Source organism: Eptatretus burgeri, chromosome 4 (genome assembly GCF_056783735.1).
Source record: "Eptatretus burgeri isolate ZD-2024b chromosome 4, Ebu_testis_v1, whole genome shotgun sequence".
Lineage (NCBI taxonomy): Eukaryota > Metazoa > Chordata > Myxini > Myxiniformes > Myxinidae > Eptatretus > Eptatretus burgeri.
In genome coordinates, this window is record NC_140964.1 from 11,319,393 (window position 1) to 11,345,203 (window position 25,811).

Below are 25,811 nucleotides of genomic sequence, written 5' to 3' on the forward strand. Positions count from 1 at the left end.
ATTAAAATTTGAGCGGTGGTGGTGGAGATGTCTGAGTGTATATAATAAATTGCATGGTATGTAGGTAGTGGAGATGGTAAAGTGTATATAAATTAATAAATAATTAAAATTTGAGTGTTGGTGGTGATGTCTTAGTGTATATAATAAATTGAGTGGTATGTAGGTAGTGGAGATGGTAAAGTGTATATAAATTAATAAATAATTAAAATTTGAGTGGTGGTGGTGGAGATGTCTGAGTGTATATAATAAATTGAGTGGTATGTCGGTAGTGGAGATGGTAAAGTGTATATAAATTAATAAATAATTAAAATTTGAGTGTTGCTGGTGGAGATGTCTGAGTGTATATAATAAATTGAGTGGTATGTCCGTAGTGGAGATGGTAAATTGTATATAAATTAATAAATAATTAAAATTTGAGTGTTGGTGGTGGAGATGTCTGAGTGTATATAATAAATTGAGTGGTATGTCGGTAGTGGAGATGGTAAAGTGTATATAAATTAATAAATAATTAAAATTTGAGTGTTGGTGGTGGAGATGTCTGAGTGTATATAATAAATTGAGTGGTATGTCCGTAGTGGAGATGGTAAAGTGTATATAAATTAATAAATAATTAAAATTTGAGTGTTGATGGTGGAGATGTCTGAGTGTATATTATAAATTGAGTGGTATGTCGGTAGTGGAGATGGTAAAGTGTATGTAAATTAATAAATAATTAAAATTTGAGTGTTGGTGGTGGAGATGTCTGAGTGTATATAATAAATTGAGTGGTATGTCGGTAGTGGAGATGGTAAAGTGTATATAAATTACTAAATAATTAAAATTTGAGTGTTGGTGGTGGAGATGTCTGAGTGTATATAATAAATTGAGTGGTATGTCGGTAGTGGAGATGGTAAAGTGTATATAAATTAATAAATAATTAAAATTTGAGTGTTGGTGGTGTCTGAGTGTATATTATAAATTGAGTGGTATGTAGGTAGTGGAGATGGTAAAGTGTATATAAATTACTAAATAATTAAAATTTGAGCGGTGGTGGTGAAGATGTCTGAGTGTATATAATAAATTGAGTGGTATGTCGGTAGTGGAGATGGTAAAGTGTATATAAATTAATAAATAATTAAAATTTGAGTGTTGGTGGTGTCTGAGTGTATATAATAAATTGAGTGGTATGTCGGTAGTGGAGATGGTAAAGTGTATATAAATTAATAAATAATTAAAATTTGAGTGTTGGTGGTGGAGATGTCTGAGTGTATATAATAAATTGAGTGGTATGTCCGCAGTGGAGATGGTAAAGTGTATATAAATTAATAAATAATTAAAATTTGAGTGTTGGTGGTGGAGATGTCTGAGTGTATATAATAAATTGAGTGGTATGTCGGTAGTGGAGATGGTAAAGTGTATATAAATTAATAAATAATTAAAATTTGAGTGTTGGTGGTGGAGATGTCTGAGTGTATATAATAAATTGAGTGGTATGTCGGGAGTGGAGATGGTAAAGTGTATATAAATTAATAAATAATTAAAATTTGAGCGGTGGTGGTGGAGATGTCTGAGTGTATATAATAAATTGAGTGGTATGTCGGTAGTGGAGATGGTAAAGTGTATATAAATTACTAAATAATTAAAATTTGAGCGGTGGTGGTGAAGATGTCTGAGTGTATATAATAAATTGAGTGGTATGTCGGTAGTGGAGATGGTAAAGTGTATATAAATTAATAAATAATTAAAATTTGAGTGTTGGTGGTGTCTGAGTGTATATAATAAATTGAGTGGTATGTCGGTAGTGGAGATGGTAAAGTGTATATAAATTAATAAATAATTAAAATTTGAGTTTTGGTGGTGATGTCTGAGTGTATATAATAAATTGAGTGGTATGTCGGTAGTGGAGATGGTAAAGTGTATATAAATTAATAAATAATTAAAATTTGAGTTTTGGTGGAGATGTCTGAGTGTATATAATAAATTGAGTGGTATGTCGGTAGTGGAGATGGTAAAGTGTATATAAATTAATAAATAATTAAAATTTGAGTTTTGGTGGAGATGTCTGAGTGTATATAATAAATTGAGTGGTATGTCGGTAGTGGAGATGGTAAAGTGTATATAAATTAATAAATAATTAAAATTTGAGTGTTGGTGGTGGAGATGTCTGAGTGTATATAATAAATTGAGTGGTATGTCCGTAGTGGAGATGGTAAAGTGTATATAAATTAATAAATAATTAAAATTTGAGTGTTGGTGGTGGAGATGTCTGAGTGTATATAATAAATTGAGTGGTATGTAGGTAGTGGAGATGGTAAATTGTATTTAAAGTAAATAATTCTAATGTGTATATAAATAAATAATGGTCCCCGACAGCACATAATACGTACTTTCCCAGACTTCTCTCCCATAATTTTAAATTATTTTTTTAAAGATGAATTGTTAAACCTGGAATTGGAAAATGGGGTGGGGGTTGATGAGGGGGTGGGGGGGGGGTTCTTCCCCCTCCCCTTGGCCTCCAAAAGAGCCTGTAATTGAACTCGCACTTTTTTCCTCTCTCTCTTTGCAAGACGGAGGTGCATGGGAGCAAGGTTTGAACTGACAGTGGGGCAGTGGAACACCAGTTTGTCTCAACCAGTCAAGGAATGAATGAACAGGAAAAGAAGAAAGAGAGGAGGGGGAGTAAATATTTAAACTGGTCAGTAAGATGGTTGGGTGAGGTTGGGTTAATGGGGGTAATAAAGATCATGAGTCAGGATCGATGATGACACAAGGCGGTGGTGGTGGAGGTGGTGGCGCACTGCCTGCTTTGAAGCCCCCTGGAGGGAAGAGTTGGAAAGGACATCCTCTCGAGGTTAAGTGTGTGCACCTTGCCTTACCTTTCCTAAAACATAAGGTTTTGTACCGCGATGTTAAATTACTTGATGGAGCGGAGCGTTTTCTCTTTGGAAGATGGTCGATAAGAAAGAAACCAAATATTTGGGTGATATAACCTGTGGGGACCTTTATTTTGTTTTGGTGTGCTCAGTGTCCCAAAGCACTCTGAATCGAGCGGAAAGTCATCTTGTGCTTTCAATATATCATGAAGGTTTGCTTTACAGTTGGGTTCAATTTAATAGCTGTCTGCGTGCGCGTGCGTGCGTTGTACGTACGCACACTCGATGTTTACTTTGAGACTTCCGAGGGCTCCGTTCCGCTTCTGGAACCCATGTGTGTACGTGTGTACCCAGGCTACAACCGGTTTGCTGCACTTATTTGTCTAGTTTTGTAACGACAGTGCATTTGCACCTCATCTCTGATGTAGAACAATATTCTATTTTTCTGGCTTCTGCAAATGTCAGTTGCTATGGAGACTATTGTTTTGTTTTTTTATTTGTTTTTTTTTGTCATACATCATCATATTTAATTTTTGCTTTCAATGATGGGAACCCAACATTGCCATGGTTATGCCTTGGAGCCATTTTCTTCGTTTGAAGTTGCTCGTTTTGTTTCTCGCTGTTTGTTACCTGCTCTGTGAGACACCCACGACCTTCTTGCTGTTCCAGGCCCGGCCGGTACTGGCTGGCTGCAGGTGCCCTCTCTCTAAGCTCCAGTCAATCTTGTGCCCTTTTTGAAATGCAGAACAAATTGCACTTCAGAATGGTAATCCGCCATCAGAATGTTTCGCGACCATGCTGAAGCATCATCACCCTTCGATTAAAATCCATTGCCAGCTCGAGTTGTGGTTGAAACTTGAACTTTAACTCTCACTCGAGCGGACGGAGCGGCGGAAAAATTGTGGGACAAAGAAAAATCGTGCGATTATCGTTTGACTCGGGACATTCTCATTGGTCATTGTTACAGGCTCGTAGCTGGTTCTGGTATGAATGAAAGATTTCTAATATATATATATATATATATATATATATATATATATATATATATATATATATATATATATATTGTCATTATATCAGATAATCATTTGTCTTATTTTGGAAGCTTAGTTTTTTTGTCGGAATTTTTATTGGTGAGTTCAGAAACACTCGAGGGTCGTTTAAGTGAACGTTGTTGACCTTGCTGGTGACCCCTTGTTACAGGCTGTGAAGCTTTGCAGCTGAACAGACCTCGAGGGTTTGAACAGCTTATATAATATTTAAATATCTCACGGGTGTATGTTTGTGAAGGTACCCTCATGGGGGTCGTTTGAGAATGTGGCTACCTCCTGTGAATGCCGCGGCTTTCTGCCAATGACCGAGCAACCATTGGTGGTAAACCATCACTCTCGACAACTTCGTTCACCCACATGTGCATATTTTGGGCCCTAAAAGCTGTGAAGTTCATACAAATGACCTTTGTGACCTCCGCCACCAAAGGTGGAGGAGGAGGAGGAGCAGAGGAGATAGGGACCATACTCTGTGCAGTGTTGGTGCCGTTTAAGCAGTCTCAAAAAGTTGTGGACGGATTCGGATGTTGTGTCGCAAGCACGAATTGATTCGATTTTGGTGAAGATCCAAATCCAGATCTGGATATGAGAGTTATTTAATTTTATCAGTGATTCTTCATCATCGAGAGATCGGGCCAAAAATGATATAGTGCCGTGTAGCATGTTATTTCAAAAATGTATTGGGCCTGATATGTTCTCGTGGATCAGGTATTGCGTGGCGGAGGTATCCGCTCTACCAAGTGACCTTCTAGTTTTTTGTTGTTGTTGTTCGATGTTTGACCTAAGGGCTGCACCATTTCGAGTATTCAAGTCAGAAAAACAAAATCTTTGTAAAATAATAAAAAAAAAATTCATTTTGGGATGGAATTCCAAAAAAAGATAGGAAGGAATGAATGACACCACAATCCTTTTATGCGTTTCCATCACGACATCTTATGACGGTTTCCTCTCTCGACCCTACAACAAATGTAATAAACAACTACACCAAGCCACACTTCACATGTACAACTCCCTCTCACATCGACATCTTCATACAATTGTTACTATTGTCATCGAAAACAAAAACCTCTCAATATGCCATGATGTTGTATTGTGGTGTCATTCATTCCTACGTTGTTTGATTGTCTGATTTTTTTTTGATTTTTTTTGGGGGGGTGGGGAGGATTTTGGATGGTTGTATTAATAGCATCATGTTGTTTGTAAATTGTAGTTTATGTGTTGAAGTATTTCGGTTCATGCATGTATTATTATTCCAATTAAAATATGCACAAAATGATGACATTGATCCAGATACCTCTGCAGGTATATCTGGATACGTCGAATGTGCATTGTACTAAACATGTAGGAGTGAGTAATATTTGAAATGTATTGAAGTATGTTACAAAGGTGTGTGTGTGTGTGTGTGTGTGTGTGTGTGTGTGTGTGTGTGTGTGTGTGTGTGTGTGTGTGTGTGTGTGTGACAAATAGAACACACACACACACACATTTTAATCGGCTCCGTCTGTCTGTCTGTCTGTCTGTCACGCTATCTTCTCCTCAACGGTTGTGCACAAATTCACTAAGTGTGGTCGATTTGATCACCACATGTCAATGAAGTGTTGTAGCAGTATCATCCCCTGGTGCTCCAGGGTGAGGACAAAAGGTCAGACACCAAAAAATGCAATTACAGGCAAATTTTAAAACATGTTGTTGATGAAACTTTGTCGATGTACTCAACGTTGGGGGGGATGCATGACATATGTAATAATTCTTTGGATTTGACCCTCGTTTCCCTGGGGCCTAGGCGGTGTGGATTTGGGGTCACGGGTTAACACAGTTTGTTATTTTGTTTGTTTTTTTTTTAACTCTGTTTGAGATTGGTGCACCATTTTGCCATGTTTGAAACTTCCCTTGAGGTGGGCATCATGGGGATTTGCGATGGCGCGTCATTCACTTCCTCTCTAGTTTGTTATTAGAAATAAAGTCATAAGTTCAGGAGAAGGATTAGATCCATGATCATGAAGAATGACCCGTGACTAGGGAATAAGACTCGACCTCATTAAGTGGACTGGCATCACATGTAGGCCGGTGCTGGTGTGGAATGCAGATTATCCGTACCCTGAAGATCATGAACGATTTGGCCGTGCAGGTGTGGGGATCGGTTTGCCTCGTGTACCCAAGCACGACTCTGCACCGCTTGCCGCAGGGACGTCACTTCGTGCACGCATTCACCGTGTTGTCAGCACAGGCAGTCAGCCATGCGGAGAGGGAGGGCGAATCTGCAGAATGAGGAAATGAGGAGGTCATGCAGGAGAGAGAGAGAGAGAGAGACTGAAATAGAGGGAAATTGGTTGAGATGATGAAGGGTGTGTGGAAATATTGAATGGGAGGGGTGTGGTGGTTTAAACGAGAGTTTTGGAATCCCTGGAAATGGTGGAGGGGTAGGAGGTTGGCAGATTGACGAGGGGTGGGGGGGGGGTAGTGGTGTCATTGAACGGAATAATTTGATGAGCATTGTGCTGAGCCGCATTTGGTAATGATTATTCTCATCTGTTTATTGATTGCATATTTTTAATTTGTGGTCTTACACTCTTACAGGATGGTGTCGAGGTCACTCACTCACCTTGTAGCTTCCTTGACAGGGTTTGATTCCCAAGCAGAACAGAAACTCCCATCTACTAGCAATAGTCGGTGGCTTTTGTTGACTAATAATTATTGCCGCGACTTGCAGGTGGGACACTGCATCAGGGGTACAGTTGTGCGCCATGATGCAAACCATTATGCCACTCGCTGCACATGAATGAATGAAGCAACTTTGATATTTGCTTCTGGAGATCTGCCATTAACCGAGCATCATTCCACTGGAGGCTCGACCAACGGCTTGAAGCTCCTGACCTGAAGATTCCCCCCCCCACCCCAAATGTCTTTGCGTATTCATTGTATCAAATGAGACCACCTCACCTTTAAGACATGCTACCTGTTCAAGAAGTTAGGATTCACTACATGGAGGACATTCCTTCCCCATCCCCCCTTGGGCAATAGATTCCCATCTATTAGTCATTTTGATGTGTTTCCACATGTTATGGGGAACTTCATGTAAAGCCTCAGCCAAGTCTCCAAAAAACAAGTTGACACATTTGTGGAAGTGCAGATCGTGTTGTTTCACCACATTTCAAAACGTTGAACTGCTTTTGAGATTATTTGTTCATTTTACTCTCTTTGGCTCCTACTTTGATTCCAGAAACCTCTGAGCTTTGTCGACATTGCGGAAGCCGTGGTTGCTGCTGCGGTATGCCGGAAGAGTGAAAGTATTGGCATTTATCGTCATAAATTTGTTTGTGTGGGTCGTGTTACCCTGCGGCGTCCATCTCCTCGGGTGTGCTCATTGTCCATCTCCTCGGGTGTGCAATTTGAAATGTGTGGCCAGGGTGTTGACACGAAGGCGTATTCCTTTTCAAAATACTGCCTTGGATCTTTTAGCGTGCCGAAAAGAGTTTGAGCAGACCGAACGGAGCTGTCTTGCGTCCGTCCCATCAGAAGGTGCCGTGTAGTCTACGATGCAAGACCTTCGCTCAGAAGCACAAGAACAGTTTTGGTTGCATCCTGTAACACTGACAATTGTACCTAGACGACAAAAACCCAAAAAATAGTACAACATGATGCCCTGTTGATTCCAAAAATTGTTGATTCCAAAAATTGTTGGAAAAACAAATTCTACATCGGAGGAAGCCATAGGAAACCAGCGTACATGGCGTCGCATCGGGTGTTGGTTACAAATTTCCTGTCGACAGCGACACTGGTTTCTGGCTTTGTGCAAGAGGAAGCCGTAGCTGGAGAGAATGTAGCAAGTCTGCCGGTGGATTGTGAGATTGTGGAGCACTCGAGACGATCAACTCGGTCGCTCTCCACATCCGGAGATGGCTTATTCCTCCTCTGCTCGATGTCCAAGGCTCATCGAGGAAACTTCGACTTCATGTGTTGCATCCACCTGGAAGAGCGCTGGAAAAACTTGAAGAACCTTCCCACAAATAACAAGGATGTGCAAGAGACTGACATGGCTACAATACATGGGATTCTAACCTGGGATGACAGCAGGCATATTATATACCCCCCCCCCCAAGTACTCATTTGGGAGCACAAATAAAGACTGAAGGCAGGAAAGAAAATCCAAAACGGAGGAATAAGATTTGTGACGGTTTGAAAGTAGTTCTCTTTTCTTGCTGAGCTTCAAGTCGAGAGTTTGAGTAAATATGCAAACTTTTCGAGAACCGTTGGTTTCGTTATTTTATTGATTGCACTAATTGCAATTGAGGATGTAGCATGTTGGTAAGAAGGGAACGTAAACGTGAGTCTTCGCTCGTCATTTCCACCAGGAATTTAAACTCGAGTTCTTTATTTATTTGGAGACGTCTGTCTGTCTGTCTGTGTGTCTGTGTGTCTGTGTGTGTGTGTGTGACCATTTTTCTCGGAGATGGCTGAACGGATCTTTGTCAAACTTCCAGGGGTTCAGCAGTGGGTCCTCGGGAGTGTTTTGGTAAAAATAAAATGTAAAATTTTGAAAAGAAAAAGTTGGAAGTTTTTATTTACATATTTTTATATGTTTATATAATTTTCTTTTTAATCTCTCCAGTATAGTGCTTAAGCCTTTGTAGCTATGTGAAAGGTAAAAATGAAATAATCCTCGATTCCATTCCTTTGTGGATGTATGGAAGTGTTTTAGCCCCCCCCCCCCACAAGAATAGATGACAAAAAAAAATTGATTTCTTCAAAATGTCAACAGGATCAGTACCTCTCTGGGCAACGACCGGTACCCCTGCCTGTGTGCTATGAAGGCTGCTTGACCATCAGTAATTGTTCATCACCGATAATATTTTTGAACGATAAAGGGATTTGAGCTTTTAAATGCTCAATGCTTACCTGTCCTGGGGCATTAAAGGTCGGTGAAGCGTGTTGGTGCAGCCTTGCAATACATGTAGACCAGGCCTTCCACCGGGCGTACAGATTACCCCAATGAAGGTTATTAATTTATTTATTCACTTGTTGTAATTATTTTTATTTTATGCTGGAAATCTGACCGTGACGTGATTTTTCACTAAGCTTTACTATTCAGATACTAATTATCACTATGTTATGCTGAATTTTAGCTCTTAACCTATGGGGTTGGCAGTGCCCCATGTTTATCACGAGTTCATCGTTGTACCCTTAATTCATTAACTGTCCTCCTTTAGCCTGTTTTTCTTGCATATCTATTAATAGATATATTATGATTATGATAATAGATGCATATCTATGGCTTTGTGATGAATGATTGGTATGCATGATGATATCTTATCTTTGTGATGATATGCATCTCGGTACCTCGAAGTTTTCAAAAGGTTGGATTCGGCTCAGAGTTGAGACTTGCTCGTTATTACCCCGTGTACGCCAGACAAAAGCGGGGTTCAGCTATTCTCTCTCTCTCTCTCTCTCTCTCTCTCTCTCTCTCTCTCTCTCTCTCTCTCTCTCTCTGTCTGTCTGTCTGTCTGTCTGTCTGTCTGTCTGTCTGTCTGTCTGTCTGTGTCTGTCCGTCCGTCCACAAACATCAGTTTATGATCGAGGAACAACGTACTTAAATTGCATGTTTTATTTCGAACGTCAATCGGAAAATGAACCTGCGGTTTAGCAGTACTTTGTCCCTGAATTTGTCCTGACCGCACATGTTCAGAGAGGAATTTTTGATATTTTTTTTGGTTCTCAGCCTGTGTGGCAGTCAAACAAAATTGAAAATCATTCCAAACGGGGAAATACAGTACTGTACTGCACACTGCTTTTAAGGACGTTATAAAGGACACAAATAATGGTCAAGATTTAACTAATGTAATGTGTTCGATAAGGTGGTATTAAAGACACTGCGTCAACGGTGGAAAACTTCCAGAATTAATTAATTTTTTTTTAAGGCCTTTACAATCTTTATTTAATATTAATATCTCTTATAATACCAAGCTTGCACACTAAAAAACTCGGCTCGCCATCACACGATCCGTATGAAATTGCTGTGGCACTTAGCGGACATGCCGACAATGTTTGGGAAGTCTTGGCGTTCCATAGTACCACTTGCATTTTGCACAATGCGTATTTTTGTCATTCCCCGTGTACGGTTTGTCATCTGCTACCAGCTATGTTGTACTGCTATCCCGTGCATGGGCACAGGTATCGCTAGTAATTATATACTTGACGACTGAAGAACACAAATCACCTTCGTATCACTTCCAAAAACCTCCAGTTTAGCAGTACTTTGACATGTAGTGGTACTTTGACTTTTAGCGGTACTTTGGTTTAGCGGTTTAGCGGACTGGTTTAGCGGTACTTTGACTTTATTTCAATTGAATTGTGTTCTTTGAACTCTCCACACGCTTCTGAAAAGAATTGGAGTTTGTCCATTCAAGACCTCCCGTACCCCACCAGCATAATCTACATATTGCACTTGTGATGCACTTTGTATCTTGTTTTTATGCCTCCACCAGCCAGGTGTTTACTTAGTGGATAGAGTGGTGGCTTGGGATCCTAGGGTCCTGATTTCAAGCCCCATTGGCCACTGAATTAATACACCAGGGGGTTGACTCAGCCTTCATCCTTCTGAGGTCGACGAAATGAGTACCAGTGTACTGGTAGAGGGGCACTGCATCAGCGACAGTCATGCTTCCAAGAAATGATAGCTACCCCGGCAGCTAAGCTGCCATGCACAAGAAGTAGAAGATGCCTCTACCAATGGAGTCGCTGAAGGCTTTATGTTTTTGGGTTGTCCGTCCGTCCGTGATAGATTATTATCGTTTCCATGATAACTTAAGAACGGCTGAAGGGATGCAAGTCAAACTTGGTGCAAGTATGCATGTATAATGATGCAAACATTAACTGATTACACTTTGGAGTCCTGGTCAAAGGTCAGATGTCATTTTCGGTCAAAAATCTATGATGCTAACTTGTGAACCAGTGATTGTATTTTGACCAAAGTTGATGCAAGTATTACAGTATAATGATGCAAAGATGAACTGATTCGATTTTGGGGTCAACAGGTCAAAGGTCAGAGGTCATGTCAGGTACAAATGTGGTATTTGAGAACAGCGGAAGGGATTTAAATCAAACTTGGTTCAAGTATGAAGAATGTAATATAGTGTGTGGAGGCATATTGGTCGACGTCATGACATTGAAGAGTGCCGTTCTAGTTCTTGATGTCCATGCATGGTTCTTGTTATTATTATTATTATTATTATTATTATTATTATTATTATTTTTATATCAAGGGAATTGCCCAGAACCTCAATTTGATAGCAGGTGATGCATTAACAGTTTATGCTGAGAGTAATCTGCTTGTAGAAATATATATATATATATATATATATATATATATATATATATATATATATATATATATATATATATATATATATCCTGGTGTTGGCGCAGTGGTTAGGGCAGCGGTTTGGGATCCAAAAGATCCTGAGTTCAAGCCCCGTTGGGCCACTGAATTAATACACCAGGGGGTTGATTCAGCCTGTCATCCTTCCGAGGTCGGCGAAGTGAGTACCAGTGTACTGGGCCGGTGTATACCCCGGTTAAAATAGGTGTACCATATCCTTGTGTCAATAGAGGCGACCAGGGTTGCGTCAGGAAGGGTATCTGGCGTAAAACATGTGCCAAATCACTATGCGGATCATACGGATGATCCGCTGTGGCGACCCCTAACGGCAGCAGCCGAAAGAAGAAGAAGATATATATATATATATATATATATATATATATATATATATATATATATATATATATATATATATATATATATATATATATATTGGAGAAAGTGTATGCGATTATGAATGTATCTACAATGCCTTCAAGAGGTAGTCACACCCCTCGACTTTTTCACATTTTGTTGTGTTGCAGCCTGAATTTAAAATTGATTAAATTTATAAAATTTTTGTCACCGATCTCCACAAAATACCCAATAATGACAAAGTGAAAACATGTTTTACGAATTTTTTTACATTAAAAATGAGAAGCTATAATGTCTTGGGTCAATAAGTATTCAACCCCCTGAGTTAATACATTGTAGAAGCTTCTTTGTCAGTGATTACAGCTTTGAGTCTTCTTGGGTATGTCTGTATCAGCTTTGCACATCTGGATTTGGGGATTTTCTCCCATTCTTCCTTGCAGATTTGCTCAAGCTCCGTCAAGTTGGATAGGGAGCGTTGGTGAACAGGAATCTTCAAGTCTGGACCTTGGCTGGGCCACTTAAGCCCTTTCATGTTCTTGTTCTGAAGCCTTCCAGTGTTGCTTTGGCTCGATGCTTGGGGTCATTGTGCTGTTGGAACGTAAATCGTCACCGCAGTCTGAGGTCGTTTACACACTGAAGCAGGTTCTCCTCAAGGATTTGTCTGTATTTGGCTCCATTCATGGTTCCCTCTATCCTTACAAGTCTCCCCATCCCTCCTGCTGAAAAGCATCCCCATAACATGATGCTGCCACCACCATGCTTCATGTTATGGATGGTGTTGGATGGGTGTTGAGCTGTTCTTGATTTCCACCAGACATCGCACTTTGCATTCAGGCCAAAGAGTTCAATTTTCATCTCATCAGGCCACAGAATCTTTTGCATCGTTCTCTCAGAGGCTTTCACCTAACTCCAGGTGTGCTGTCTTTTTCTCAGGAGTGGTTTCCGGTCTGGCCACTCTCCCATAAAGCCTAGATTTGTGAAGTGCTGCAGAGATTGTCGTCCTTCCGGTAGTTCTCTCATCTCAGCCAAGGAACTCTGTAGTTCTGGCAGATTGGTCATTGGGTTATTGGTCACCTTCCCCATGAAGGTCCTTCTTGCCCTGGTTGCTCAGTTTGGTTGGACAGCCAGCTTGAGGAAGAGTCTAGGTAGTTCCAAATTCTTTCCATTTCCTTGGGAACTTTCAACACTCTAGAAATTGTTTTATACTCTTCCCCAGATCTATGCCTCCTCACAATTCGATCTTGGACTTCATGGAGGAGTTTCTGTTGTGACATGCACCTTCAACTGTGGGACCTCATTTCGAAAGGTGTTTCTTTCTAAATCATGTTCAATCAATTTAATTGGCCACAGGTGGACTCCACCAATCAAGTTGTGGAGACATCTCAAGGATGGTTAAAGGAAATTGGATGCACCTGAGCTCAATTTGGAGTGTCGTAGCAAAGGTGTTGAATACTTATTGACTCAAGACTTTTCAGCTTTTAATTTTTAATCAGTTTGTAAAAAATTTCTAAAGACTTGTTTTCACTTTGTCATTATGGAGTATTTTGTGTGGATCGGTGACAAAAAATTTAAATTTAATAAAAATTTAAATTCAAGCTTGAACACAACAAAATGTGAAAAAGTTGAGGGGTTTGAATACTTTCTGAAGGTTATGTATATGTATCTATGTTTGTATATCTGCTCTTCAACTATTGGTTGGACAGCTGACCTGGTGTCACCCACATCAGTAACCTAAAGTAACCAGGGGATCCAAATGACCTGAGGACCCAAAAGACCACAAGAGGACCTAAAATACATCAATAACTCAAAATACCTTGAGGACCCAAAAGACCCAATGGGACTATCAGGAAACCATGAAAATTTTGCATAATTAACCTCTGCCATCTTCGAAGATGGATGGAGGTTACTGTTTTCACCCCTTTCTGTTTGTTTGTTTGTTTGTTTGTTTGTGAACAGTATTACGGAAAAAACTCCTCGATGGATTTCGATGAAACTTGGTGGGGGGATTAGGTATGGTCCAAGGATCATGCCATTAAATTTTGGACTAAATTTTGGACCCCCCCCCAAAAAAAAATTGTTAGAGAAAAAAGAAATGTTTTTTTTGGATTTCTACATGTTTTAAGTGATTTCCAAACCCCCCAAAAAATTTTTTTACACCCCCCCCCGAAAAATAGAGAATTTTAGTTTTTGCATTTCTACATGTTTTAAGTGATTTCCAACCCCCCAAAAAATTACCCCCCCCAAAAAAAATGTTAGAGAATTTTTTTTTCTTGCATTTCTACATATTTTAAGTGATTTCCAACCACCCCCCAAAAAAAATGTTTGAGAAAAATTTTTTTTTGCATTTTTACATGTTTTAAGTTATTTCCAACCCCCCCAAAAAAAATTGTTAGAGAAAAAAAAATTTTTGCAACTTTTTTTTTCAACAAAATTTCGATTTTTTTTTTTGCATTTTTACATGTTTTAAGTGATTTCCAACCCCCCCCCCCCCCCCAAAAAAAAATGTTGGAGAAAAGAACTATAACTCTATCAGCACTGTTGACATATTTAATGAATAAGATATAAGGTTCATTTGAGTGACCCAGCAGTATTGGCGGCAGAGGTTTTGCACTCTCCTGAGTGCTCCCCCTCTAGTTTAAAAGGTGACTTCAGGTTCTATTACACACACACACACACACACACACACACAAACACACACACACACACACACACACACACACACACACACATACACACATACACACATACACACATACACACATACACACATACACACATACACACATACACACATACACACATACACACATACACACATACACACATACACACATACACACATACACACATACACACATACACACACTCCCAAGTCCCCTGAGCACAAGCAGTCGGTGAGTTCATCCCTTCATGAACATGAAAAAGCACTCTTAAAGATAATTGTCATAAAGCTGCAGTGGTGCAGCAGGATTACGGTCTAATGACCCTAATGCGGAAAAATGAATTCCAACAAGGTTGGACTGTGCAGAGAGCTTGCTTGTTAACGAGAGGATAAAATAAAAATAAAAACTGTTCCACGTGAATTTTCTCAAAGTTTAGATTTTGAAAAATAAAACTTGATCGCCATGGCAATTTGAATAACGCTGGTTTTTATTTTCCGACTATTCATGCTTATGACCACAGTTCGGCTATCAATGGCTGAAATTTTCCGCAGATTGTTCCAAAACCAAAGGGGAAAATGGGGGAGTTTGTATATGGGGGGTTAGGTAGGCCAAGGGGTCAAAAAGTATTGTATCAAGGATGAGGTTTATCAATTTTTGTCCCCAAAGCAAAATCGCAACCCAAAATTTCCTGCGTCATATGTGTTCGCGCAAACTCGAATAGTAACGTGCTGTCCGACATGTTCCAATTCATTCTTCCCCAAGTGCTAATTACTCGTGGAGGAGCTTGTTACACGTTATCGCTTACAGAGCAAGGAATTTTTTAGTTTTTATTTTAGGACAGACCAATTTACAAGGATTTACAAGATTGTGAGTCGACATTGGCCACACCGGCGGTATATGGGAGTTGAACATACAATCCCGGCACGACGAGCCCAGTGCTCGGATAGGAACACCAAATGGGGCAAATGATACTCACCGTGTCGATCACAATCGAAACGTCCAGATACATCTTGATGAGGTAAGCATGACATTGATACGTTCCCAAGTACATTTCGTATTCCATATTTTAAAACGGTTATTTCCTTTTAAACCTGGTGAAGTTATTCAGATTAAATCTGTGGTTGTTATATAGGTGTATATACGTCGTCTCGCCCTGCACCTCGAAGCATTTCTTCTGACTCAGAAATAAAATGCCAGTCTTGTTCTGTAATTTTGCTGATCTTGGTCTGTTTTGTTTTTGTTTGTGGTCAGTGTGAATGTTGGAGATTGTGGTTGAACGCTATATGTAAATATATAAATAAACCACAGTCCGTAATTTCATTCCACAGACTAGTCTGCCTCCGAGAGGAAATCAGCAATGTTAACGCATCACACACATGTTGTCCCCCCCCCCCCCCCATTGGAAATGGATGGATTTTGTTTCTAAATGTCTGAATTTTCGAAGATTGAAAATCCTTTAATCCAAACTCGTATTGAGATTTATAGTGTTTTTTTTGTGTAGTGTTTTTACCTCCACCGCTGAAGCCATACAGAGGTTGGTGTCAGCCCTTTCACATTCGGAGGACAGGTTGGGAGTGCCACAAGGAAGAATTGATTTAATTCTGGGTAAGATCCAAATCCAGATCAAATCTGGACACAAGAGTTATTTAATTTTTTAACTGATTCTTCACCATTGAGAGATGGGGCTAAAAACGATATTGCACACCCTGGGGGAGTCACATTTGCCTGTTGTTGGCTTAATGGTTCGGGTGGTGGGCTTGGAATCCTCGGGTCCCGAGTTCGAAATCCCACTCGGCTGTTGAATTAATACCAGGTAGGGCTGACTCTTTCTGTCTGTCATCTTTCCGAGGTCGGCAAAATGAGTGCCAGCTTGCTGGTATACTGCGTCGGAGTGGCGACCCGTCCAGGGTTGTGCCCAACAGCCAAGGAGACTGCTCAGTGCTTATGCAGCACCAACGGCTCGGCACAGAGGATGGTCCCAATAGATTTGGATTTTTTTTTTTCACCATTGAGAGATGGGGCCAAAAACTGTCTCGCATGAGATCTCAAAACGTCGTGGACGAGTTATGACAAAACGAGGTGGAAGAGTTGGTTTGGGTGACAAAACGAGCCAATTTGAACTTGGTTAAGGCCCGGAATCAGATCCGACATATCAGTGGGTTATACAATGTAAACTGGCGGAGGTATGTTCTCTACGGAGTGCCGATCCGTTTCGCCAAGTGAGTGATTTTATTTTATTTTATTTTATTTTTTTCATTTGTCTGTCTCTGTGTTTGTTTGTCCACGCAGAACTTTAGTCTTTTTCTCCGCAACCACTTGTCTGATTGAGACAAAATTTTCACCATCTGAGCGACTACTCATGTAGAATGTGTTAATTATAATTATCACACCAAAGGTCACGTGGTATGGCAGCCATGGAGGAAAAACAGGGAAAAAAAACTTTTGGACCTTTGTTTCTCTGCAACTGCACCAAGGGAAAAATTGAAACTTGGCTCATAGCAAGTACTCCTCACGGGGAATGAGTGCGATTTTATTGTTTAATTTTTTAATTCATTTATTTATCTTTTATGATGTCATAGATGCCTTCATTTTGGCATCATAATTGCAAATCTGGAATGCTACATCTGAGCAGTATGCAATTTTTTGAGGGTCACTTGGGGTAAATTGGTCCACAGAAAAAAAACAAAAATGATGACATCGGTGTGTGTGTGGTCGTATGACAGCTTAGCTGCCAGTGTAGCTATCATTTCTTGAAGCGTGACTGTGTTGCTGATGCAGTGCCCCTCTACCAGTACACACACTGGAACTGGTACTCATTTTGCCGACCTCGGAAGGATGACAGGCTGAGTCAACCCCCTGGTGTATTAGTTCAGCGGCCGACGGGGCTTGAACTCAGGACCCTAGGATCCCAAGCCACCACCCTAACCACTGAGCCAACACCAGGCTATACGACATCGGTCACGTGATTCGGCAGCCATATTGTTGAAAAATTAAAACTAAAGAAACCTTCAAAAATCTTCTTCTCCCGAGCAGCTGGAAAGATCGAGGGAATACGTCATACAAATATTCCACAAGCCTTGCGGATACCAGGGTATTCATGAATAATTGATGTCACATGGTCTGGCAGCTATATTGTATTGAGCAAAAATGTTTAAAATTTTCTTTCTCTTTATCCGCTTCATCAATCGATATCAAACTCAACAAGTATGATCTTGTAGCGATTGGGAATACATGTGTTAAATTTCAGCCTGATCAGGCACATGGACTAGCAGCCAGAGTTATTTAATTTTTTGAATCTGGGTGACACACCAGTCCGCAACACCACACGAAACAAGTCCTGGTGAGGGTCTGTAATCTCTGATTGCCCTTTTTTTGTGTATTTTGTCATCGTTGCTTCCTCGCATTCTCTCGGTCTCTCCTGCAGACACAGACATCTTGCATTACCAGTTTCCAGTCGCACTTATTTATATGTCCCCGCGCCAAATTCACTGGAAGCATTGTTTTTTGGGTTGTCCGTCCGTCCGTCCGTCCATGCGTCCGTGATCGTTTTTTAAAAAATGTTTGTTTTTGAAATGTTTTTGAACAATGTTATGAGATGGATGTGCTCATTGGATGCTCATACATTTTGGTTTTTTTCTTTTTACACGATCTAAGGTTCATGAAAAAGCACTCACACAATTCGTGCACACACTTTCAGACAGATGCCAGACAAAATGGGATTTGACTTGAGACAAACGCAACCAGTCACCTTGGCAGAAGTGACCGAACTTCTTGTCAAATGACTTTCTGGTGGTTGAGGTTGAAGAAACAAATCGATAAGCTTGTGGAACTGGAAGATTTTTGCAAAAAAATAATAATTTTTTTACTTGTACTAATAAATTAATCATATTTCTTGACATTAAATTTTCTTCCTGCAGAATTCCATGAACTTACCTCCTGACAAGGCTGAACTCCTCCATCAGTATGACAACGAGAAGAAGTGGGAGCTCATCTGTGACCAGGTTGTAGCAAATTTTTAGACACTTATAATGGGCGATGTATAGAACAGGACTTTGTCTCGAGGTGCTAATGAGCATTATTTAGGTGGCATGTAGTGGCGTGTGAGGTGAGGTGAGATAGTGTGGGAGGTGGAGGTAGTGGGGGGAGAAACTCGAATGAATGTGCAGCCGTAGAATGCACCGTGTGCGATAAACATGATTGAGATTGATGTAAAAGTGAATTGTGTACATTATTGGTAATTGCAGGCTGGGTTGATTCACTCTGAAATCACTCTAAATTCACGTGAGGGTCTAACAGCAGGCTGAGTAGATTCACTCTAAAATGTAATGATGGGCTACAAAGAATGTAAAATGGACCCAGCAGCTGACATGCCGTGTGCCAATATCCACAGGAGCGGTTTCAGGTGAAGAATCCTCCTCATACCTACATCAGCCGCCTCAAAGCACACCTGGATGGTGGAGTCACTCGCCGGGTAAGTGAGGGATTGTTTTGGTGGGGGGGGGCGGGGTGGTTCTGTAACTGCCGAGCATGAGGGTCTGTTTGTGCAGATCAATGAAGTAATTTTAGGTGACATTTGATCTGTCATCTATAACCTTCCATTTTGTGATGGGATGGTGTTGCCGATAACTATATCCGTGGCAAAAAGGCGGTCGAGGAAAGTGTTGCCTATAACTATCACCCACTACTTCATGTAATTCACCGTGGTTGATTTGGGTTGCTTTGAAGGATTGAAATTGTCCTGATGGACAATTATTTTTCTTTGTGGAGTAGCATTATTCTTTAAAATTGCACAATGAAACGGTTCCCAAATTATATGTATTGTTTCATGGAAGGGGGGAGGGGGGAACCCATCGATTGACTTAAAAATAGCTTGTGCCGTGTTTGCGTTGGGCTGCATTATGTTTTTATTCGATATTTATTGAGAGATATGTCATGTTGTAAAGCTTGCACTGAGGAGGCAGTTAAAGTCCATTAGATTAAGATTGTACCGCGTAAAACCTCCTGTAAACAGGCGAGGCCAGGTGGACTTGTGGGCACATAGGCATGGAAAGCGCTTCGCCCTATAAATGAAGCAACAAATGGTTTGCCCAACCAGCACACCACAAACCATGGTGGCCATGACTGTGGTGGCCAAAGCAAACCATGACTGGAGCCATGGAGAGGTGTGACATGGCCCAAAAGATAGACACCACTGTCCACCCACCAGAAGCAGTGGGCAATGTTGGCCTTGGTGTGCCAGCGAACCCACTGTCCTGAAGGGTGGGGCCTCTGTGGAAAACTACCGAGGGAGTTGCAGTTGGGCTTTGGAGAAGTAACATCTCTCTCTCTGTCTCTCGATCTCTATCTCTCTCCTTTTCCTTCTTCGTCCAAGCATGAAGGACTATTCCCGAGAGACGTGGATCGCCATCCTCATCTCTCATCGCCGCCATCCTGCCGCACTAACCCTGTGTGCCAGTGACCTACACGCCGCCGACTCATGCCTGCACAAGTTGTTGCCTGCTCATTTGTTCTTCTTGTACGAGTGTGGTATTTTGGCACCATTAGGGGGTTATGTTTAGTACTTTTGTACATGAGTTTGTGTGCCTGTCAACCACCTGGTCTGTGGCGTATATCCAGAGCATCTTGTCTACCTTTATCCCCATATTCATCATAATTAACTATTTTCTTTTTATGAAGCATCTTCCCACCTTTTTTTCTTCCCGCATGTTTCACCGCCAGATTCGGCTTTCGTTGGATGATCCGTGTGGAATTGTAATTGTAATTCTGAACACAGTACAGCAACTTTATCATCGTTTTGGTCATTCATGAGGGTCTTTGACCAGACTGCCCATGTTAATGGACCCCGTCTGTGACAGTATAATACAGTATTATATGATTCTGAGGCATGGCATTTTGTACAAAATGAGACATTTTTATTTTGGGGTGCATTTACAGTTAGAACTGGAAGGGCACACGGTAGAGCGCATACCTCCACCCTGTAATGCCTGATCCACGAGAACATTTCGGGCCCAATACATTTTTGAGATATCATGCTATATATCGTTTCTTTGAGCCCGATCTCTCAATGGTGAAGAATCGCTTAAAAAAATTATAGTAGTCGGATCTGGATCCCGATCTTCACCAACATCTAATCAGTCCATCCTTGTCGCACACTCATCCTCTCCATAAAATTCCATCCGGATCCGTCCACAACTGTTTGAGATAACCTGTACACAAACAAACAGACAGAAAGGGAAGAAAACATAACCTCATTCACCTTCGGTGGTGGAGGTAATAAAAGTTGAGACAGACAGACAGACAGACAGATGTGTGCCCTGCCTCACTGTAAGAGAAGGGGAGGTGGGGGAGGTTTGGGAGAAGAGGTGATATCATAGCCCACGTGATCAGAATAACGATGCCATTGTGCAAGAGGAGTTCATCATTGGTGCCATTGAACTCGTGTTTTACAACCGTTCGTTTTGATCTTCTGTTTGTATTTTTTGGGCATTTTAATTCAAGTTTCTCACTTGGACTTCGTGTGAACTTTAAATCACAAAAATAATCACTCTCTGAGCAAAACATGGTCAATGAATCATTCATTAAAGCATAAGAGAGGAAAGGAGAAGTCTATGTCTGTTTTTATCAACAATATATATATATATATATATATATATATATATATATAAAATTTGAAGGGGGGAGGGGGAATGTCTCTGGTTCCTCCTCGGAATCGCAGGCCGTCGCACATGAATAACTTCACGTCACAGAGCAGATCGCTAATCGACCGCGAACGCCAATAATTTGACCACGTGACCCAGTGTCCTCCGTCTGACTACCGTTTAATTATAAACACATGGTCGACGTGTCAGGGAATCACGCCCTCAAAGCGTACTTGCGTTACTTTACCGTATCAGGTGCAGCCGAGCGGAGCTGCCAAGTACACACCAGCTCATAATCAGATTTTTCGGGTATAACTTCCTGGCTATGCTAAAGGCCCTGTCACACCTTGACGTTTTAGCCAGCGTATGGCAAGGTCTCAAAATGTATGTAAAACGCTGGCGTACGCTGAACTATTGATGTTTTTTTAAGTTTTGGGCGTATGATAACGTGTTGGACGTATGCATAACGTATTAGTAACATACACAGAACGTTTTAATCACATATGGATAACTTGTACCAACGAATGCTGAGCATGTTTTCGGCGTTCACAACCTATGCCCAACGATAGTCTAACTTATGCATAGCGCGCGGCAGCGTATCGCCGACGATCACGTGGTGTAGCCTATTAAAAGGCTGCCGCTCGACGATCCAAATCATAACCGCACTAGACATTGAAGTGTGAAGCCGCTGTCACACCTTGACGTTTTAGCCAGCGTATGCCGACGTATAAAAAATTTGCCGAACCAAGCTGGCACACGTCGAATACGTTATGGGTAAGTTTTGTATACGTTAAGAGCACGCTGGCATACATCGTAGTACGCTGGCATATGTCGTTGTTTTCTGGCATACGTCGTCGTACGTCGAGAAATTTTCAGCATGTTGAAAATTTCTCGACGTACTCGGCGTATGACACACGTTCCGCATACGCTGGCCATAAGTTGTCGGCACGTTACGCGATCGTTGACACACGTTGACACACGTTACTTGTAAGGTACTCATAAGTCGAAACGCGTCGAGGTAATGGTTAGCGTCAGTGTTCCAGACTCCCTGTTTCGTTTTGGCAAGATATGTTAGTCAGCTTGTATGTTTTGTTTTTTTTTGTTTGTCTGTAATCACGTATAAAAAATTCTGCAGAGCACAGTTATCATCGGAAATTTTTGTAACTTCGCACATCAGAGGCCTATATAGGTCCCTTTCAGCGCACAAAATTTTGAAGGTCAAGGTCAAAGGTCAAGGTCACTTTGTCGCAAATCAGGGGAGTCGACGAAACCCTTATTTTTTGAGTAATTTTGATCGGATCGTCTTCAAACTTCATGGGAATATAGTTCATGGTCTGGCGCTCAGCTGATTAATTTTTGGTGGCGATTGGCCTTGACCTTCATGATTAGCGCCTAAGGTCAAACATATTTGACCCCAAGGTCAAATTTTCAAGTTTTAGGAACCATATCGTGTAGTACCTCAAATTGAACACCTCGATGAGTGCTTTCTAAATATGTCAAGCTTGAGACATTATGACGTCATTTGGTGACGTTATGATGCAGAAGCATATTTTTTATGGTTACTCTGGAGAACAATTCTCATCGGAATCTCTCGTAGGCTGATATTCCTCAAGGAGTCGCTCCTGGTGGATAGTAGCTCTGTTCACCTCAGTGTGACCTTAAAGAAGTCACACGTGGTCACCTTTTGACAAGATACGGGTCACCCTGGGGTGACATTGGTTTATTATTATTTTTTTCTTTCTTCGGTATGACTGTGATGTTGACACTTCGATTTCTAGTGGGTTCATTTATAATCGAGCTGGGTTCATTTATAACAGGGACATTTATTCTGACAAAGCGAGGAAAGTTATGTGTTGCACAGTATGGGATTTATTCACAAGATGTACAGCAAGGGAAAGCAAGGAATTTGTGGGTGTGGCAAAAGAAATGCAATATTCACAAAAGAAGACAGTGCAGATCTACCCCGAATAAACTTAGACAGTCTTAAATTACACTGTACATGCCAAGTACCATCACACACACACATACACACATACACCCAAGGAAAATTAAAGATAGCCCACAGAGATAAGATGCAGTTGAGGATTAGCGACCTCTCAATACCTGGCGCAATCGGCGGACCTGTGCAACCCAAACGCTTAGGAAGGGGGAAGGAGGGAGGAAAACTGAAGGTGTCCATGGTGTGGGAGTGAAAGGTGCAAGTGTAGTGCAGCGTGTCATGCGGCATGGTGTAAGAGGACGATGTGAGGTGCAAGTCAGTAAGATTCACTGAATGGAATGGTTGTTTCACTCTGAAAAGAACAGTAGTTCAGGACTTGCCCCTGCCGATTGCTCTTTGTGCGTAAACAGTGGACGAGAGAATGATGCATGAGAGAGAGAGACCCTAATGGAGTTGTGTAAGAATCTGTATGTGTAAATGTTGGCTGCTGGATGCATCCGGACTGAGCATCGATGAAATGGGAAGGGTCTCGATCTGTACTAGTAGTCACTCGCTTCGCTCGAATTCCTCGCTCGGCCGCATTGCCTCTTTGTGCTGAAGCTTGCCCAGTTTGTTGAAGTTTGCTTCTTGTGCCATCTGCCGAAGTCTGGCAATGTCTCTCGAGTCTCCAAATTTGCTCCTTTTATGAGCCCCCAAGCGAGGGAGGAGCTAAAAGTCAGATCAAAGGATGCTGTTGGCGTTTTCAAGTTTCCTTATTGGCGCACAGCAGTCGCCCTGGGCTCGAAAATGGCCCCATTGGCTCCCTGACCTTGTAACGTATCGGAGCTCCGAGATTAACAATGAGCGAGAGTCTTTGGAAGGTCTGCCACGCATACCCGCCAGACTCCACGGGATGTCTCGCACCCAACTATTCTGCGCTCTGAGCTGCTCTCCACTTGGTGCCATCCCTGCTGATCTCCCTGAACCAACTCATTTAACGGCTGGGTGCTGACTGCCCGTGTCTGTCCCTGCCCCTCAGCTCTTCTTGCCATGCGCCGATTGGCCCTCCACCCGGCCTTTCAGAGCCTGCGGCACACCTGCGGTTGCTTGTGGTTTCGGGTGGGTATGGTGGCTAGCAGTACAGCTGAAGGTGTTACCTTCATACACGGTCGTCGGCGTTGCTTTTGCCGTTCTCAAGGGATTATTTGCTGGTGCTTGTGTAGTTGGTGGAAGCGGCTATTAAAGGCAAAACAAAAACCGGTTAGGGAGGGAATTATACCAAGACCTGATGAGGGGGAATTGAGAAGCTTGGTGACGCGTCACGGTGGGGAGGTGGTCACGGTTATCGGCTCCTTCGACACAAACTCTATCGTTTTACACGGAAACCACACACTTGTGCTGAGCATGTATTCATGGTATAAATCGTCTATTTTACACCCGTTTTCACATCCACACAGCACTGTTTCGGCAGAACCGACACCACTATACAGACCGTGGTTTTGTGACTGACTGATTGATTTCTGCGGTAAGGTTGAGGGGTTGTGTTTGTTTCTTACCGTATTGAAAAGGAGACCCGACTAAGCTTTGGCGATTCCCTTAACAGCTGAGAAGACGTGTGCAAGAATCTACCCGCATACTTCGAGAAATCGAAATCTCTCTTCGTACCAACCACATCGGGTAAGAATAAGAGCATCGGCCACTACAATAGGTTTAAAAAATCCAAAAACATTGAATTATTGATTTATTTTATTCCGTGCTGAAGGCTGATGCGTCGTCTTGTACATACAACACATATGGGGTACGGGCATTAAGATACATCCATTTATGGGTTTTTTTTTTAATATGAACAATAAGGAGATGATGAATGGGATTATCACTGGCTGTTACGGCATCACGAGGGAAATGTTCAGGTGGGAACACCGATGAGGCTTTTCTGGGGGTTGTTCGTCGCAGATGGTCCGACTGGGGGACAGCAGGGCAGTTGGAAGCGGGTGATGGAAGGTTTTTGCAGAATAATTACCTGTATGATCTATCGGTCCCATTGCATTGTGCTAATATCATCCTCGCTGGCTGTCCTGCACCGAGAGAACACACTGTTTACTCGAAACTCGTGAGGGATTTGAGCAATCTATATTTTTCATCCTTTTGTACATTTTGGGATGATTGACGATGCCTGTAGATGCTGTTGTAGCTGTATCCAGGATCTCTATTTTTTATTTTAGAATCTCATTTATTTTAGAAATACCACCAAAGTTGTTGACCTTTAGCCGCTGTTGAACTCGAAAATAATGGGTGGTTGAATTCAATAACCTGATATGCAAACCCTGTTCAAATTTCAAGTCAATCGGATGAAAATTGACGATTTTAGAAACTTTGCCGATGTTGACCTTTTGACCTAAAGACCTCGAAAATACTCGTTTGTTGAATTCGGTGATCTGATATGCAAATATTGCCTGGTGTTGGCTTAATGATGAAGTGGTGAGCTTGGGATGTGAGGATCCTGAGTTCAAATCCCACTCGGCTGTTGAATTAATACCAGGTGGGGTTGACTCTGCCTGTCATCCTTCCGAGGTCGGCGTAATGAGTGCCAGCTTGCTGGTATCCTGTGTCGGAGTGGCGACCCGTCCAGGATCGTGTTCAATAGCCAAGGAGACTGTTTTTAGGCAGAATCAACGCTCTGCACAGAGTATGGTCCCAATGGATGGATGGATGGATGGAAATGCAAAACAAATCCTCTTCAAATGTCAAGTAAATGTGATGAAAATTGAGGATTTTAGAAATGCCACCTGAGATGTTGACCTCAGAAATACTTGTTTGTTGAATTCAGTGACCTGAGATGCAAATCCTGTTCAAACTTCAAGTCGATCTGATGAAAAATGAGGATTTTAGAAATTTGACGAAGTTGTTGACTTTGGCCTATGTTGACCTTTTGACCTTATGACCTCAATAGCTTTCTTGCTTC

At 41.5% G+C, this 25,811-nt stretch overlaps 1 protein-coding gene across 2 annotated transcripts in view; it reads left to right on the forward strand.

The window, feature by feature from the left end:
* Positions 1-25,811, forward strand: part of LOC147027477 (formin-like protein 3) — a 93,515-nt gene that overhangs the window by 27,908 nt on the left and 39,796 nt on the right. For both annotated transcript variants that reach the window (XM_085876938.1, XM_085876939.1), the window contains exons 3-5: positions 18,211-18,294; positions 18,684-18,764; positions 24,453-24,526. In XM_085876938.1, coding sequence (XP_085733064.1) covers positions 18,211-18,294; positions 18,684-18,764; positions 24,453-24,526 — 239 coding nt within the window. The remainder of the gene's footprint in view (positions 1-18,210; positions 18,295-18,683; positions 18,765-24,452; positions 24,527-25,811) is intronic.